Raw genomic sequence first — 19,005 nt, forward strand, 5'->3', positions numbered from 1 at the left:
TGGCCCCCCGCGATTTTTTTTTTTTTTTTTTTGAGACAGGGTATCACTCTGTCGCCCAGGCTGGAATGCAGCCTTGACTTCCTAGATTCAAGCAATCCTCCCACCTCAGCTTCCTGAGTAGCTTTAACTACAGGCACACACTACCATGCTTGACTTATTTTTTTATTTTTATTTTCAGTAGAAATGAGGTCTCACTATGTTGCCCAGGCTGGTTTCAATCTCCTGAGCTTAAGGGATCCACCCACCTCGACCTCCCAAAGTGCTGGGATCACAGGCATGAGCCATCATGTCTGGCCCTGGTTTCCCATTTTTGAGTCAGCTTTTAGCCAAGTTGATTTTACTTGCTGGGCCAGGCAGGGCTAGAAGCCCTAACCCAGTATCTGACATATCGCCCCCACAGCATTATATTCATGCCATATGGCTTTCCATGACTCCAGCTGAAGCTGTAACTTCATGGGAAAGAAGTTGGGCAGCTAAGTCAGACTGCAACAGAAAGATTCAAGGGCATAGGGTAAGACAGCCCGGACTGGAGTCCTCGATTCCCTACTTACTAGCTGTGTGACCTTTCTGGGCTTTCCTCTTCATCTCTATTTTTTTTTTTTTTTTTTTTTTGAGACAGAGTTTTGCTCTTGTTGCCCAGGCTGGAGTGCAATGGCACAATCTCGGCTCACCGCAACCTCCGCCTCCCGAGTTAAAGTAATTCTCCTGCCTCAGCCTCCCGAGTAGCTGGGATTATACGCATGCGCCACCATGCCCGGCTAATTTTGTATTTTTAATAGAGACGGGGTTTCTCCATGTTGGTCAGGCTGGTCCCAAACTCCCAACCTCAGGCGATCCGCCCACCTCGGCCTCCCAAAGTGCTGGGACAGGCATGAGCCACTGCGCCCGGCCTCCCCTTCGTCTCTAAAATAGAAATAACAATTTTTATTTCACATAGTTGTGGTGAGAATCGATATGATCATTTCCATATGTGGAAATACTCTAAACAGTGTAAAGCTGGCTGGGCACAGTGGCTTATGCTTGTAGTCCCAGCACTTTGGGAGGCTGAGGCGGGTGAATCACTTGAGCCTAGGAGTTCAAGACCAGCCTGGGCAACATGGCAAAACCTGGTCTCTACATATATATATATATATATATATACTAGTTGAGTGTGGTGGCGCATGCCTATAGTCCCAGCTACTTAGGAGGCTGAGGCAGGAGAATTGCTTGAGCTCTGAAGGTGAAGGTTGCAGTGATTGGAGATCACACCACTGTACTCCAGCCTGGGTGCTGGGTGACAGAGCAAGTCATTGTCTCAAAAAAAAAAAAAATGTAAAGCCCACCATAGGAGACAAGGGTCTCCTACTTTCCCTTTTGTCTCTAGGCACCCTCCCCCAGAGTTTTTCAGGATCTCCCATCCTATCCCCTTTCTATTCTGCTTCCTCAGCCTCTTTCCTTGCAGTGGTTACTGTCTTGCCTTTCCTACACTCTTTTTACAGGGCTTTGCAGGAAAAAATGAGAACTGTTGACATAGGAGGGTCTAGATGAAGAAATGGGTGCTCCATTGGATCAGAAGGATCACTCATGCTGATGATCAGAGCAAACAGGTGCTGTCCTAAGCTCTTCATAAATATAAAACCATATAAGCCTCAGAGCTGTTATATAAAAGAGGGTCTGTGGGCAGCAGCCTCTAAGACAGTCCCCAGTGATCCCTGCCTCCTGGATTTGATGCCTTCTGTAATCCCCTTTCCTTGAGTGTGGGCTGGATCTAGTGACTCACTTCTAACAAAATATAATATGGCACAGTGATGGAAAGTCACTTCCAAGAGTAGGTAACGAACGGAGTGTAGCTTCTGTCTTGGGTGCTTTCTCCCCCAACCACTCTCTCTCTTGCTTACTCAGTCTGAGGAAAGACAGCTGCCACTTTATAAGCTACCCTATAGAGAGGCTCATATGGTAAGGAACAGAGAGAAACCACTGGCCAACCACCAACAAGGAACCGAAGCCTTCAGCCAAATAGCCCACCAGCAAGGAACTGAATCCTGCCAAACAACCACATGAGTGAGCCGGGAACATATCCTCACCCAGCTGAGGCTTTAGATAAGACCACAACCCCAGTGGAATAGCCTGGAGCCAGGGACACACAGCTAAGCTCACTAGATTCCTGACTCACAGAAACTGAGACATGGTTTAGTGATTTAAGCAGCACTGCCTTCCTTGAGGCTAAATGCCCCATCACCCAGAAGCTTGAAGAGTCCCAGCCTAGCAACTGAGTTTCCTGATTGGTGGATTCAGAAAGTAATGTTTCAAAATTAGCTAAAGAGTAAACTTCCTGGGCTGGGCACAGTGGCTCATTCCTGTAATCTCAACACTTTGGGACACCAGGGTGGGAGGGTTTATTCAGCCCAGGAGTTTGAGACCAGCCTGGGTAACACAGCAAGACCTCATCCCTACCCCCCAACCAAAAAAAAAAAAATTTATCCAGGCATGGTGGCACATGCCTGTGGCCCTTGCTACTCAGGAGACTGAGATGAGAGGATCACTTGAGCCTGGGAGTTTAAGGCTGCAGTGAGCCCTGATTGGGCCATTGCACTCCAGCCTGAGCAACAGAGCAAGACCCCATCTCAAAAAGAAAAAGAGAGAGAGAGAGAGATTCCAACTACTGAAAGAATATATAAACCAAAAATTGGCAATAATAGATGCATGAGACTTGGGCCTCCTGGTCAAATTCTGTAACCCTTACCCTTTTGTTCTCTGCCAAATCACCAGGATTCAGGAGGGGACCTTCTCTCTACTCTCCTACATGGTATCTCTGTTAAGGAGCTACTTCCGCAGTATTTATCCACTGACTTCCTTGCCAGTTCAACAAGTTCTTCACAACTTTTGTCAATGCCTTTACCTTTCCCTCTATAGTTTCTCTACCCCGTACATACATACCCATCCTATTCAATACTCTTTGAAGTTCTTTCTGTTTCATCTTTTGTTATAAAACACTATATTTGAGAATAACAGGGGAATATGAACTGATATTCTGCTCTCAGTTAAAAAATACATACTGCATCACGACTGGCACAGAGTAGGCCCTCAGATATTTGCTAAATAAAATTCTCTTTGACTGCATCCTGCAAGGTTTAGGGGAGACAGAGCATCTTATAAGGTGTTCAGTTCCCTAACTCTGGTGGGAAGCTGGAGAGAAGAAGAAATGCTATACATCATCTACATCAAGCCCCATCTCCTGTCTCTTACACAGTAGAAAAATGAAGCTGGGAGAATAATGTAATAAAAATTCCACAGTGATTTAGGGGCAGAACCCAAACTAGAAGCCACATCTTCTGTCTTCTAATCCAGTGCTGATCCCATGTAGGCACAAATTGCCAGATGCATGACACGTAAGGACTGGGAGGCAGGGGATGGCCACCCCTCCTCAAAAGGGGGCCTTTGGTTCAGACCCCAGATGCTCCATGTCTGCCCTCCGGCCAACTACTCCGAGGGTTTGACCTCCACACCTCATTGGGGCTGGCTTCTATGTGGATTTTCTGGTTGACATGTGGAGGAGTTAGACCTGTCCTGGCATAGCAAGACACCCTGAAGAGGGAGCCTAGACCTTCCCTCCTCCTCTACCCCAGGGCTCCTTGCAGGCTGTGCTCCCACCTTCCTCCAGGCTTCAGCGAGCCAGGCGGCTCCAGCGCAGGTCTCTGCACCGCGCGGCTTCCAAGCGCCTTGATGAGACGTGTTTAATCTTCCACCCGGATTATTTAACCTCCGCATCCTTGTTAACAAACAGCCATTATTAACGAGATGGTAGACCACATGGGGTGGGTTTGTACAGACAATGAGAGCTCCCTAGGCCTTTCTGCGAGCAAATTCATAATCCTCAGCGACTCAGCCGCCCCGAACCCTCTTACACAGAAAACTGAGTCGAACCCGGTGGTCTGGGCCCTTCCCCACGACCCCCGGGGTTGGAGGCTCCGTCCTTTGCAAACAGAGCTGCATCTCTCCCTTTCTCCCCTGCCTCCCACTCTCGCTCGCTCTCGCAAGGGGTGGCTACAGTGCGTTATAAATTTTACCTTTCCAGTGTGCAGGAGAGGCGAGAGGAGGCTCTGTCCCAGCTCCGGGCCTGCCTGTCCCCGAGGACACCAATTAAACGCACTAATTGGACAGCAATACATCAAAGTCGCTCCCGGGAGCGAGTCCTCAGAGCGCCAGAAATCCGTTAGTTGGGCTTTTGTTTCAAACACAGAAATACAGAGGAAAACACACACACACACACACACACACACACACACACACACACACACACACACACCACACACACACACACACACACACACACACACACACACACACACACACCTCTACGCGGGCAGGAGTAGGGCCCGTGCTGTGCCGCGTGGGCTCCTCTGTCTCCTCGCTCGCTGGGAGCCTCTCCCTCTCCTCTCTTTTTCCGGCTCGGCACATCAATCGTTCCCGCTTCTCTGTTCTGAGTTCACCTCACTTACTTCTCCAAAGAGTGCCGCCTAGAAGGCCCGCTCTTCTGGGACGCGCACACTAACAGAGCCAGCGTAGACGCAGCACGCGGTTTTACCCAACAGCGCCAGTTTCGGAAGAAACAAAACCACCTCCCCGCGCACTTCGTTCTGGTCTTTCACTAAACAGGTTGAGGGAGGGCAAGTAGACACCTGGGGAGGCACCTGTTGCCTGGACTGTACTGCACGGGGTCCTCACGAGGCTCCCGGACGCCTGCGGGAGGAGGGCGACGGAGGGGAGCTGGCCTCACCCAGGAGGGGTTATTTCAGGATACAGAAACGGACACTTCGATGGGGGAAGGAAAGGATTCTTCTCTGGGGGAACTAGACGCTGCTCACAGGCCCAAGGGCCCCCAGAGGAGCCGGCCATGGAAAGGGCTCCGGCCCAGAGGGACGTGAAGCGACCGGGGCGCGCTTCCCGTCCCCAAATGGCAAGCGGCTGTGGAAACGAGGTTCTTTCCCCGCCATCGGCTTAGAAGGAAGGCCAAGCCTCCAGAATCCAGAAGCTACCAGCAACCTGTGCTGCGCTCGCAACGAGGCCTCCTGACTTCAGCTACAAAGGCCTCAGCGCCCTGTGGGTCAGACCCAGGCCCGGGGGCACGAGCCCCGTACGGGGAGGGACGGAGACCCGGGCACAAACTGGGACGTCCTGCGGTCAGCGTCCGGGGGCTCGCTGTTCCTCGCCTTGCCCAGCCCGGGCCACACGCGGCCGCTGCCTGCGCGGGGGAGGCGGGAACCCGAAGCCGGCGAGAGCGAGGCCCGGCCCGAGTCGCCACCGCAGCCGCAGCCACAGCCACGGCGCAGGCTGGCGCGCCGGGGACCCTCGGCCTCACCTGGGCCTTGAGGAGGCCAGAAGCGCCCCTAATCCTACAGGGCCGCGCCCGCTCCTTTCCCTCGGGGAGCCAGGTTGGAATGGCTGCTTTTGATCCCATTTGTTACCAACCCCGGCATTTGTTTTCCACTTTATAAACGCTTCCCTTTAAGTAATTGTCCCTGTTAACAGCGTATACCTTTCAGCAGCGCTCACTGCGCTATAAATAATCTCGATGAAGATGCAAGGATATGACTTTCACAAGATTGGACAATTGATTCAATCTGTGACCCGCGATGGCGAGTAATATTGGAAGGCTATTTAAACAGATGAAGGCCTAAATTGTCTTGCTTGTATCTGAATTAATTTCTCATTCATCATCATTATGAAGTGATTGGTCTATTCAAGCTCTTCAGCCTGCTGGAACGGAGCGGGATTTAAATGAGATTGTAACACAATTTAAATGCCTGCCGACTTTAACGAGGCCAATTGAGCAGCTGCAATAAATACAAATATTTTTCTAAACAGCCGTGTTTTAAATAATTACTTAATGCTTTCATGTTTAAGTGGGAATCTTTCTCTCCCTCCTGCTCCTGCTCAGAATATCGCATACTTATTTGCTGAAAAGGTGATTTTGGAAACAACTTTGTGTTTCTGTTTGCTTTGTATACAGTAGGATATGTTTTGTGATTGGGTTTTGTTTTGTTTTCTTTTGTCTTTTTCTCAAAGTCAACGTTTCCAGGGTCCCTCAAGCTGGCACAAATGGTGAGCTGAGCCTTAGTTTCACCCTAAAGCAGTCTTCTGTGCTGCCCCCGCAGAGCTTGGGAGGAGGTGAGTGATGAAAGAAATTTGTCGTTTGGATCTCGTCACTTATCCAGACGCAGTTTAGTTGGGTTTTGCAAACGAATCCGTGTTATTGCACTTACAAATGACACCCTGAAGAGTGGCATTGTTTCTGATTTGTTCTGATGACCGTCATCATCTTGAACAAATCAGAATTCCAACATATCCCAAAGGTATCCCTTAGGAAGTTCAATCTGCTAGCAGTTTGGCTTCCTGCAAATCAAAAGGAGTAGGTGGAGGCTGACTGAGGATTTCTTTGTTAGGGAAGGGGCACAGAAAGAGAACTTTGCCATGACAAATGGTGGCAGGATGGTGGAGGAGGGGGTTGGTAATTAGAGAAATGCCAATTTTGTGGCCGCAACCTCCTTTCTCTCCTATCTGTACCCCCACTCCTACTCCTTCCTCTACCATTCTTGGGTGATGGTGTATGGAGAGGATGCTAAGATCCCTGAGAATGCCATCCGTCTGGACACCTTTGGCGGCAACTGTCCACCGCGACACTCACGCTCATTCTCTGGCAGACATATGGTGGCTGGTGTTTCCTCAGTTGGGGAATAATGGAAGCAACCAAGCGGGAGAAGCCTGAGGAACAAAAGAATCTTTTAAACTTTAGTGAAAGGGCTGGGGTTGGGGATGTGGGGGCACACTCGACTTACTGTGAGGACCTGAGCCCCATTTGGGGGTGACTGTCTAAGGCCATGTCCCCCCCGGAAGGCCCAGGGCAAGGAGATGCATTCTGAATCTCTTCTCCCTCAATCCCTGGTCGAGGGAGAGGGACTTCCTGTCTGGAGAGTGTGGGTGCAGGGTTTGAAACTAGGAAGGTGGAGTCAACATAATCACTAAAGAAACCATTCATGGGGCATACCACATTGGGCGACAGGATCAAACTGTAGGACAGAAAAAAAAAAAAATAGGGACAAGGATGTAGAAACCAAGTAGTGATTTGCTATGTAACTGAGCAATTTAATGCCATAGTTAGGGAGCTGCTAGCCAGAATCGTTTTGTCTTCAAGGCTCTGCGGAGCTCATCCTCTTTATCCTGTTGTTTAAAATGAGCATTATCCCAAACATATGCAATGCAATCAGTTTGGTCACACTTACAAGAACACGCTTTAATAAGGCAATCAATCACACGCTAACAAGCCAGCAATTGCCGGAGGCCGGTGCACACTCGGGCTGTGGGGTGGCCAGCCTTGCCCAGCTGGGTGAATCTGGGCTGGGCGCTGGACCGCTCTCCCAGGCCCTGCCGGCCGGCCGGGATTGAAGAGCCCTGCGAAAGCGTGAGTCGGGAGTGAGGTGTCAGGCTTCACTGGGGGTTACCTCAGAATCTGTGCCCCAAAACAGGGTGAGAGAAGAGGAAGTGGGAGCCCGGAGCTCATGGCTACATCGGCCACTAATAGCTGTGTAGACCTGGAGCCTCCATTTTCCCTCCTGCAAAGTGGAACCGAGATGAGGCAAAGCTAAGTAGAGACACTGAGAAAGGTGAAAAATGAAAACAACATCATGCTAGGCCCTGGTCTAGCCTTCTCATTTTACAGATAAGGAGGTTGTGACTGTGAAGGAGCAGTACCTTCTTCAAGTCAATTCCCACTTCCTCTCTGCCACCACCCAAATGGAACGTGTCATGCCAGATGGGGTTGCCTGATGCAAGTGGGCTAAGAATGTTTGGAGGGAGAGAGGGAGTGAGAAGTCGTGCCTAGCACCAAACCGCAAACCTTGGCAAAAGGGAAATTTCATTATGAAGTAATGAGTAATTCCTCCTGGCAAGATGTATTGTTATATCTTCCACTTCAATTTGGAGGAAGAGAGGCTCAATTACCCAGAAAATACAGTCAATTAAAGGCTGCTGATTGGACACGAAGCCGGATCATCGATCTTGTACTTTCCAATATCGCTGCAGACACCTCATTTTCCCTCCCTATTAACTGAAAATACGCCTGGCATTAAGGCAACCCGCAGCCCATTTACCTGTCGCAAGCAATCTCTGCCCAATGTGGAGCAACCGCAAAATTTACCGGGATTTGGTACCCAGGAGCTTTTGGCTGCAGGGGAGGGGGTGCTGGAAACCTCAGGGCACAATTTGCTTGGGAGGGCACCCACTACTGTGTGCAGGAGGATTTGCTGTGGAACCCAAGGAGGGAGGAGGGCATTTGAGGAGTCTCTATGTGCTGGCAAAGACAGTGGCAGAGGACCCCTCGTGTCTATGCAATCCAGAGCCTCCTGGACTCCCAGAAGGCACCCATCTCTCCCTGCTTGAGTGGAACTCCACAACCAGCCACATTTGGCTCTCCTGTGGGGGGTGCAGGTGCAGGCTGGAAGGTAGCTGCTGAGCGCTGCCTTTCCTCTTGTCCTAACCCCTCAGAATCCCACCCTCAAGATGACTTCCACTATAAGGACAATTCAGACCAAGATGATCCCAACCAAGGAGCCTTCCTCCCTGCTGTCCTCCACCCTCAAGTGCAGGCCCAGTTTGACCAGAAAACTCAGCTCTCTGCAGTACTCAGGCTCTACTGCCACTGCCCCACTCACCTTCCCTTTGGGCTGGGGTGGAGGCAGGTTGCTCAGAGACCACAACCTGGGTCCCCTTTCAGTTGCTCAAAGGACTGGAACAACTGGAGAAGAAACCACAGGGGTGGGCCCCTGGCAGCACTCTGCTTCCACTTTACCCAGGAAGGGCTCCCAACATACCCAAAATTAAGGAAACATGCACCCCAGGGCAGCTTGGAGCCTGCCTTCTCCACCTCCATGCAATGGCTGTTTTCCTTCCCTACTCAAACCCATGGTGGCTGAACTAGCAATTTTAAAAGTCGGTTAAGAGCTGCCTGCTGCCACAAAAACTAAAATGCTAAGGTGAGAATTATGTCCAGCTTTTATTGCAATGTGGTTAACAAATCATAACAGCAAGTTCTTTGGGCTTCAAAGGAAAACCCCAAACCAAACCAAATTCATTCCCTACAGGAAGAACCACTCCCTCTCAGTCAGGGTGAAGCTTACATTGGGGTTACACGTTCTCCTCTTCCTCAAAAACTGGCTGCAAGGATGAGTGTGGAGTGAGGATTTGGGAGTGGCTCTAAACAAACCCTGGTGGAGGCCACAGACAGGGTCCCCAGAAGGGACAGAAGGCTCCCACTGGTATCTGAAAGTCAAGCTCCAGTGGTAGCTTGGGAAGAAAATGAGAGAAAGTTGTAAAATGCCCAATGCAAAGGGTAGGGCCAGAAAGTTCCTGGTGAAGTGAAGGTGAACAAGCAAAGTATGAAAATTGCCTCTAATTTACCGCCAGATACTGAGAGAGGGAGGTGAAGTTCCCACTCCCTAAGCTCTTCCCTGGGCGCCTTGTTAACAGCTCAGCTCTGGGGTCAGTGGCCAGCTCCATGGTGATCATTATTACACATTCAACATTCACAAACCCTCCTCGCACACATCACTTGCTAATCAGGGTGTGTGCCGGGCCCAGGGAAAAAAGGCTTGGCCTCACAGAATCGGCAAAGGACTCCTGGGGCATCTGCAGCCTCCCTGGCCAACAAAAAAGTGGCGGCAGGGAGAGATGGAGCCGCAAGTCGAGAGGTGTCACAAAGCTGAGAATGAGGAAAGAGATCAGGTGCTGGCAGACGCCAGACCCAGAAGATGCTGTGTAGTCGAGGCTCCAGGTTCCATGCCAAGGGGCCGGATTCTCCCTGGTAGTAAATCATCTCTCACTCTCTCCTCCAAATGACTGGTATGTTGCCATCCACCAGCCCCTTATCATGCCTTGGAAAAGCTGGCAAAGATTAATCTCTACCTGCTCTGCATACACAGCATTTTGTTCAGAGAGACAGCAATTTCCATTTCCAGTGCTTGGGCCTTGGCTAGGGAGAGGGGGCCCGGTGAGAAGGCAGTGTGAGGTGGAGGGTGAGGGGCCGAGGGGCTGGATATTGGTTGCTGTCGCTGCTAAGTTTTGTTTAGCTTTGGAGCTACAGCCTCGACCCCGGTGGGGGGCGGTGGGTCCGGAGGCCGCCGCAGAGGAAGGTCTCTCAACCTCTGCTTCCCTATCCCCACTCCTGCCCCCCAAACGCGCCAGCCACCGCCACTTCCTAGGCTTTCCAATTCTTGAGGCGGGATCCCGCTGGTCCTTTTCCGCCCTCTCCTCTCCCCTCAGGAGCGAGGCTGGCTGAGTCCCGGGGCCAGGGGGGTGACCCCACGGGCATCATGGAGACGGCAGCCGGCCAGCGGCCCCTTATCTAGTGAGGGGCACCTCCTCCCTCTGGTCCAGCGCGACCGAGGAGGCCTTGCTGAGCACCGAGGGCGCGAAGGTGAGGAAGGAGTCCGAGCGGGAGGTGGAGGCACAGGTGAAGTCCGAGGCGGCGGCAGCCCGGGGCGCCAGCCCGTTGGCCGGGCCGCTGTGACAGGCGAGGCAGGAGCAGGGGCCGCCGGCAGAGGCGCCCAGTCCGTGCGCGGGCCCGGGGTAGAGCGGCGGGTGGCGGAAGGCGCACAGCAGTTCGGGCCGCGGGTAGGGCTGCGACAGCACGCGGAACGTGTCGAGCGGGCGCAGCGGGCCGCTGAAGGGCGAGGCGGCGGCGGAGGCGGCGGATGCGGCGCCCAGACCCACCGGCGAGTAATAGGGCAGGGGCAGGTGCGATGGGAAGGGGTAGGGCAGGCCGCCCGCGGCCGCTGCATGGCTCATCATGTAAGTGTAGAAGGCGGGGTCCGCCGGGTGCGGCCACGTCATGGCCAGGCGCTGCCGCTTGTCCTTCATGCGCCGGTTCTGGAACCACACCTGGGGAGAAGAGCGGAGCAGGTTCGGCAGCTGGACTCGGCCCGATGCTCAGAGGCCAGTAGTCTGTCTGGTCCAGCTCCGGGGACAGTGTTCGCAGGGCAGGAAGAGCCAAAGCAGACACCAGCTGGGTAAAGACCGACCCCACCACCACCACCTGGAGCTGGAATCCCTCCGAGAGAGGTTTGGGGAGTGACTCCAGCCCGCTCCCTCCTTCCTTCTGCCCAGGTGGCCAGGCCCCCGGGGTGCCAGAGGCCAGTGTGTGTATGGGAGGAGCAGCGAGAGGACATGGACTCAACTGGTCTGCGGCCGCAGACAGCGAGTCCCCAGAAACTTCCTTGTCACCCGCACAGGCACTCTATCCCCTTCCCCCACTCCCACCGCTTGTCTATTTAACCAGGAAAGGGACAGTCAACCACATGGCAGCAATGCCTGCCTAGGAGCTGTCACGAGGGTCAATCTGCACGCGCCGGGCAGGGAGACCCCAGGCCCAGATTCCTGGCCTGCGTTTTAGGGAGTGGGCAGTTGGTATTTACTTCCCGCTAAATAGGTGCACACCCGCCTCCCCAGCCTGGACCCCGCGTACCTTGATGGTGGTTTCCGGCAGGTTTAGGGCGGCCGCTAGCTCACATCTCCGCGGCCTGGATACGTAGTTCTCCCGATAGAATTCCTTCTCCAGCCGCGCAATCTGCTCTCGGGTGAAGGCGGTGCGGTAACGACGCATCTGGTCACTGGCGCTGCACGCCAGGGTGCCTTGCGAGCCGCCCCCACCACCGCCGCCGTTGCTCTTGGGGGTCTCGCTCCCTCCGTTCGGACTGCCGACCAGCGCCTCGGAGCTGGACCCTGCACAGCGAGTCCAGAGCACAGGCGTGTACAGACACAGACACACAAACGCCATTGAAGTGGGGCTGTAGGCCTAAGGTGGGAGGGTGATTTAGGAAGGGACACCCTGTCAGCCACCTCAGTAACTGTTTCTGCTAGGGTACTGCGGCCTCTGGGGAACCCAAGAAGGGAAGATAAGGGCCTGCCCTTGATTGGGTAGGTAGAGGTCTTTGGGGAGGCCTTCCCTTCCTCTAAGGAATCCTGGGTACAGGGGTTCCCAGCCGCCCTTCCCACCTGCCCTGGAGCATAGGTGAGCTTTCTGCCTCCCGTTGGCAGGGGTGGGCAAGGGTGTGCACTTCTGACAGGCACATGAGTTGAGATGCACCTTTGTGCCAGAGCGTTGTAAACTCTAGGTCAAGTGCGTTGTAGTATGCTTGGCATTCAGAGTTTCCTTGCTCTTATGTGTGCCAGGCTGCCAGAACAGGTGTGGGAATGTGTACTAGCTTCCGTGCATTGCAGGGCTGGAGTGAGAATGCATGTCGAGTATCTTATTTATTACCTTAGTATATGTGAGTGGAGTGCAGGTTGTTCTGAGGGCAGGTTATGGGAAGGAGGCTGGGTGAAATCGGTGATAAGATAGTAAGTGGTAGGTGCAGGTATTCAACAAGGTGTTGGCTGCCAAGGCCAGGGGGTGGTCTTTCTTCCCTCCCAGGCTCTTTCCACCCACTCCTGCAGTTCTGTGGAGGCGTGTCTGCTGGTGGGCTCCCCTCTCCTCCCCCCCAACCCACGCCCAGTTTTCCACCCCCTTCTGGGGAGGTGATTGTTGGCACAGAGGGAAACTCCCTTCCGGGCTATCCACCCCCTTCCCACTAGCCTTTGGTGGAGAGGGGTTCTCCAGTTAAACCAGCCCCCCTTTGGGCCTACCTCTGAAAAGGGTGGGGCTCCAGCCCCCTGCAGCTCCTTTTCCTTTGGGTGGAGAAGTGGGACTAGGAAGGAAAGGGGAAGGGGGGAGGACCCGATCTCTGCCTTTTCAAATGCAACCGGAGACCAAAGGCAATTAGACCATTGGGACCATTTCCGACCTGGCGCCGCCAAGCCCGGGAAGTGACAAGGTAATTTGGACCTCTGACCGACGTGCAAACTGGTCGGAGGGCTGCAGCACCCGGGCTGCCCAAGTGGGCCGCAATTTTACGGTCCTTTATGGACTCCTGGCTTCCGCGCCTCCATGCCTCTTACACCCCGCCAGCCACAAACTGCCCGGACCGGCGTTTAATCTTGCCCTCGCCTGCGGAAAGTGTCTTCCCGGAGCAGTTGAAGCATTCCCCAAGCAGTTGAAACACTGGGTGCTTGGGGTGAGCTTTGAATCCCCCAAGTCCAGGACTTGCATCCGCCCCCTCCGCACCCCGCACTCAAGGCACTGCTGTCACCCTCAGTCCCGCCAATGCCAGAACACAGTAGGAGACCCCCACCAGAACGCAGATAGCAGGGAGAGTTGCTCAGGTGGGTCCCCCCAGCTATCCTGCCCTAAAGGAAGGGAGTGTCTTCCTCCTGGCCTGCGCCGAAGTGAAGGGTGGGCGCAGTGGGAGGCCCGGGGAGCGGAGGGGCGCGGTGACTACCTTTGCTGTGCTGGTACTCGGCGTTCCCAGTGGCGCAGTCCGGGGTGCAGCTCACCTCGATTTCTTCATAGAAATCCGACTCGGTGTCCGAGCTACTGGGTTGCCCCTGGCCGGAGAGGCTGTCGACTGAGGGGGCCGGGGGTCCCGGGCCGAGCATGGCCGCCCCGGCTACCCGGGACTCGGCGCCCGGCCCCGCCGCGCTTCCTGCTAGTCCATCTACCGGCTCCTCCTCCCGGCCTCCCCCGCCGCGCTCCCGGGTGGCCGGAGGGACGGCCCGAGGGCTCAGGCAACCACGGGGCACCATCTTCTCAGGCGGCTCCGGCAGTGGGCTGCCCACGGCTTCGGACAAATTTGAGACTCTCTTGCCAACCAGAGTGCCAAGCTGACCCCCATCCAGAAACACAACCATGTCCTTTCGGCTCTCCATCCCGGGGCTCTCCGGTGGGGGAGGGGAAAGCCCCAAGTGAGTTCCTAACCCCGGCTCCCTGGGTCTCCAACGGCCGGACAGATCTTGGTTGCAAGAGGGAGAAAGAGAGGCTGGGTGCCTGGGACGGCGCGGAGCGGCTGGAGCGCGGTCTGGACCGCGACCGCGGCGGTGGCGGTGGGGAGCTAGGGTCACCTTGTGAAGCGAGCGCTCCTCTGTGCCGCACCGCCTCTGGGAGGAAGCCCCATTGCCCTCTTCTTTCTAAGCTGTCATCCTCCTGCTGCAATCGTCATTACAGTACTGCTGGTGACGCCACTCGGCGAGCGCAAGTGGATAAATAGAAACGTCTGCCACAGCGAAGATGAAAGGAAACCCGCAGCTAATGGCTCGGCAGTGATGCGCCAGGTGTGGGCCTCGCTCGAATGGGGAGGAGAGTGTGAAAACAGACAGAGAGACACACACACTGAGAGAGGGAGACACCCAGGCAGAGGGGATGCAAATGGAATTCCGCAGAAAGAAAAGAGAGCTTAACGTGCGCGGCGAGTTCCGCAGGGGCAGCGGGACTCGGTAATTAAATACGCTTTTGATTTTTTCTTTTATTGTTGTTTTGACTTTTGTTTTCTTAACTTGGTGCCTTGATCTAACACCGATGAAAGAATCCATAACTGCATTTTAGAAGTGTGAAGCCTGGCTTACAAGCCTCAATTCTGTCAGCATTATTAAAACTGTCTGCCCCTGGCAGCTAACCTCAAACTGGCTGAAAAGTCTTTTTACAAGCTAGGGAAAAATGTATTCCCCCCACCTCAAGTTGACTGGAGAGCTTGAGGCTGGGCCATCTTTTCCTCTCTTCTCCTCCCTCTCCTTACCCACCTCTGTCTCCTTACTCTTGGGAACTAAACTTTGCTATTTTTCTTCCCCAAGGAGCAAGAAATAAATATCTTAATTTTTTTTCAATTTAAAGACCCGCCTTGGCTGCTGTAAGAGTGTGTGATTTCTTTTAAATGCCTCCTTCCCATCTAGATGGCCTTAAGTTTTCCACAGCCTGGCTTCATCTTCAGATGGCTATTCGTAGAAGTCGCTTTCCCGTTTGCCTGGGCCTCGCCTGTACTCCAGGTATGTTGGGTGGGGAGAGTTTCTAAGAGTTGTCTTTTTTTTTTTCCCCTTGCCCATATTTTAAGGTATTCGTTCAGAATCAACGAATTCTCCTGGAAAGAGGTTTTTCAAATGAAGAGGCACCAGGAAATGCGGCCCCTGCTGTGGCAGCACTGGAGGCCCCTACCTGGGAGAAGGCAGTCGCTTTCACCGCGCTATTTTGGGCAGGGGTTCAGCCTCCCGGAGCACTAAAAGGTTGGGGTTCATAGAGGTTTGACTCATAAGGTCCTCTCCCAAGTCCCTGCCTAGGGTCAGTGGTCCCTGTCTCCAAAAGTGGATGGCGTTTGAGGTAGAAGAGAGTGAAGTCGCTGAAAATGCCTAAAACAGCAAGTAAGTAGGCGCTGTGATGAAGGGCTGGAGGTGGGGGCGGGGGTTATGGAACTTGGTATTTGGGAGCTGCCATAGGCCTCTCTTGGCTCCTCTCCCGGGGAAGAAGCTGGAATAAAACTCCTTCAAACCGACCCTTTTTGAGCTCCAAGCAAGTGTGCTGGGGCCAGGTGGGTGGGCTGAGTCTATCCCCACATTGCTGAGGGCAGAAGTTGGGCACCTTCTATGCTCAACCCCCCTTTCTCCGCCTCCTCCCCAAGAGCTTCCAGCCCTAGGCAGCCAGCTGCAAAGGGCAGCCCAGCACCTCCCTCCTTTCCGTGTCCCTAGCAAAGCCCCAGCTTTTACAGGTAAGTCCTCTTCCGTGACCTTTTTGTCTGTTATCGCCTACTTTTCTCTCCTCTTCTTCTCTTTCTGTATTCTTCTCCCTCTTTGCTTCTCTCCTCCATCTTCCTATCCATAGGGTTAAGGAAAGTAGAGGAAGTAAGGGGTCCAAAGAAAGACAAAGTTTCCACTTCACTCCGGCTTTCCACTTCTCCTTCAGTCTTAAGAAGATGTTCATTAATCTTGTCCCGGGCGGAGGCAGCGGGATCCGGAAGGTAGTGTCCACATAGATATCTCTACTCCTTGGGATTCCTGAAGCCACTATGTGCTGAGCACTGCTAGCCCCAAAATCCAGGGAAATGTTTTAGAGGTGAGAGGAGCATTGGGAGTGGGGGGAGTCAAATCCTAGAACCTTTTGCTGCCTTGGAGAGCTGTCCAGGTATTCTGTCATGCTCTGTCCTCCCTACCAGCAGCCACAGCCTGAGGGAACACCTGGCTTGCTCTCTTTCCTGTCAATGGCAAGCCACCTGGGCATCTGTCTTAGAGCTTCCAAGGTTGCCTACTCTCTATAGGGCCCTCCAGTACTGGGCCTTTGCAGTGCCCACCCTCCTTTCCTCCTTGAGCACTTCACCTTCTCATGGGTAGCCTGCTGCCCCCATCTCCTGGGGGCTGGGTCCTCAGAGGGACTCCTGGCTCCCCACCCCGCCCCCAGCTCTGCATTCAATGGGAATCCTCTATTTGATCCGCTTTTCCTCTGGGTGAGATGAAAGCCGAGTAGGAGCGAGAGATCAAGGAGTGCCACTTAGTCTCCTTCCTGGGTCGGGCCTTACTGAGCAGGGCTTACATCCCGCGGAGAGGGCTGGATTGAGCTGAGGACCGGCTTTTCAGAGGGAGGTTGCCTCCCTTGGGCTCCAGATCTGAAGCTTCAGGGACACATCCCCTCAGCCCAAAGCCTTCCCCAGCCCTCTCCCGACTTCTGCCCCGCCCTTTCAAAGCTGACTGTTTCGCCAGTCTTAGGAGCCTAGGGAACCACCCCCACCCCCGCCCCTTTCCGCCGGCGCATTAGGGGGAAAACGTTTTAACCAAATGTCACTTCTTCAAAAAGCATCCTTTCATCAACCTCACATTAAGAGCGGTTGGGTTTTTAAAGGAAAGAAGACAAAAAAAGAGAGGACTGGATAAGAGCACTGTTTTGGTTTTTTGGGTGGTGAATGTGGGGGGAGTATTTAATAACGTCATTATCACTGTGTCGTGAAGGTAATTCGCGGAACGGCTCGAGAAGGAAGGTAAATTCCGAGAGCAAGTGAAGCCCTGCACAACCCCATTAAGCCTGGGCAATCCCACAACAGCGGAGAGGGGGTGATAGCAGCTGAGGTGGAGGCCGCTCCAGGCCCGGCGGCTTCTCATTTCTCGCGGCGGGGGACAGCCATCCCCCACCTGCCACACGGCAGACCCCCCGTCCCTTCCCCCGCTGGGGCGACGGGCTCCGGTCCAGCCGGCTCCTCTCGGATTGAAATTCTCGGGACTTCAAAAGCTCCCAGCTTGGCTTCCGCCGGGGCTGGGCTGGCCTGGCCCGGGCCAGAGGTGGTGGGTGGGAACCCCGGGGAGGCGACGGAGATAAGATGCGCGGGTCGTTTTAAATGGAATCGGAAGCCGGGCCCTGGCCCCCAGACGCGCGGGTCAGCTGGAACAGCTTCGCTCCTCAAGAAAACCGGGCTCGGAAAAGCGGCGCCTGTGGGGCCTGCCTCCGCAGTTTGCCCGCCCGGCTCGAGGGAGTTGGCCCGCGGCCCCGATCACCCTCCCCATCCTGCAGCGGGCCTTTCAACGGCGACAGGGCCCCGAGAAGGGAGAGAGCGAGGAGTCCTGAGCCGGGGGCCAGGAGCTGGCTTGTCGGCTCAGGCGTCGGTGAAAATGTGATCGGGAAAAAAATGTTTTCGCTTCTCTTTGGTTAAAAAGTGAGAACAAAGGGAGCTTCCTTCTAAACAATAAGCGTGGTCTGGCTGTCGTGAATATTAGTCTTGGGCCCTCCGTCACCTTCGAGGCCGTGGTGGGGGCGCCAGCCATCGAAGTTCTCGGACTGCTGGGTCCTCGCGGTGGGGACAGCCGGAGGTGGGTGGTTCTGGGACCCGGTTCCTCCTTGTGCCATGGCAGCTGCTGATGCCCTTCTGGGAACCTGGTGCCACTGCTGGGTGCACCCCTGGGGAATAAGGTCGAGTGGATCTCACACTTGCAGGTAGATGAGGGTTGACCACTCCCCTCACCTCCTTGCACTGCAGTGGAATCTGCTGAGAAAGTCGGTGGCAGCCGTGCAACTGTGGCAGGCACCGTGGAACAGTTTCTCCTTCAGACAGGGGGAAACTGTGGCTTCTGGAACTCTGATTTTGAAGAGTGCCCACTCCTCTCCACCCTCCTGGAACAGAGAGCCAGGTCCTGGGAGGTTGCTGACCCTGCTGCACTCCTGCCTGTACACCTGTCTGCCTGGGCTCCTTAAGGCCAGCCTGGTAGCTTCCTGGCCCTATGCTAAGGATAGCTGGTTCACATCCCCATTCCCACCACTGGCCCATCCTGGGGCTGGAGGACCCAAGGTGAGACTGGCAGCTGAGGACCTCCCCAAGCTCAAGGTTTGCCCCCACCTCAGCCACTGACTGGAAGGGCCCAGTGCAGTTTGTGTCCAAGAGCAATTCTCCAACACCCAAGCATCCAAAGGCTCAGACAGCTCCCTCCCCAACCCTAGCAGAGATGCTATGGATTCTTCATCATTATTGTCCTGAAGTTCGCTTTTATTACAGAGAACATCAACACCCATTTCTCATTTAATCTAACAATCTCATTTAATTTAATAGTCCTTTAAAAGGCCTCAAGAGTCCACAGTGCATTTTTTCCCACAGTTGTAGAATGACCAGTGGTCTTGACTCAGATGGCTAGGTCAGGGCTGAGTATCAAACCAGGCTCAGTCTTCCTTCCAAGGCCATGTCCCTCCCTGGCCTTCAGGGATGCCTCAACCCCCAGCAATGCTTTAACTCTTCATAAGGCAACCCTCCACAAAGTCTCAGCCTTTACTGGGGTTTAGGCAGGTCTATGGGCTTCTCAGAGAGTGTCTCTCCTGCCCTTAGAAGCACCTGCATAATGGCTGGAAGGCTCAGGGCCCACACAGCTGGACCGACTAGTCCTCACCCTGCCACCCCCATCTCTCACCCACACCACACATACTTTTCCAGGAGGGCAAAGAGAAATCCCTCTTATTAGAAGTCTGGAGTTCCCGCATGATAACAGCAGTCACTGCTCTAAGCGTTTCACATGTATTAGCTCTCCAGCCTCACAACAGGCTCTGAGGAAGACAGCATGAATCATCTCTATTTTGTAGCTGAGAAACCTGAAGCACAGACAGAAAGCTGATGTGTAAATGAGCATCGGGATTCAACCCCTCCCTCCAGC

The 19,005-nt window shown here is 54.1% G+C and overlaps 1 protein-coding gene across 1 annotated transcript in view; it reads right to left on the bottom strand.

The window, feature by feature from the left end:
- Nucleotides 1-14,003, bottom strand: part of EVX1 (even-skipped homeobox 1) — a 126,731-nt gene extending 112,728 nt beyond the window's left edge. The window contains exons 1-6 of the mRNA XM_058433649.1: nt 13,347-14,003; nt 11,495-11,751; nt 9,433-10,911; nt 9,153-9,318; nt 7,479-7,589; nt 6,665-6,741 (exon numbers count right to left, since the gene is read on the bottom strand). Of these exons, the coding sequence (XP_058289632.1) occupies nt 10,372-10,911; nt 11,495-11,751; nt 13,347-13,773 (1,224 nt within the window). The 5' untranslated portion in view covers nt 13,774-14,003 and the 3' untranslated portion in view covers nt 6,665-6,741; nt 7,479-7,589; nt 9,153-9,318; nt 9,433-10,371. The remainder of the gene's footprint in view (nt 1-6,664; nt 6,742-7,478; nt 7,590-9,152; nt 9,319-9,432; nt 10,912-11,494; nt 11,752-13,346) is intronic.
- Between the last annotated feature and the right edge of the window lie 5,002 nt (nt 14,004-19,005).

Source organism: Hylobates moloch, unplaced genomic scaffold, assembly GCF_009828535.3.
Source record: "Hylobates moloch isolate HMO894 unplaced genomic scaffold, HMol_V3 SCAFFOLD_1, whole genome shotgun sequence".
Classification (NCBI taxonomy): domain Eukaryota; kingdom Metazoa; phylum Chordata; class Mammalia; order Primates; family Hylobatidae; genus Hylobates; species Hylobates moloch.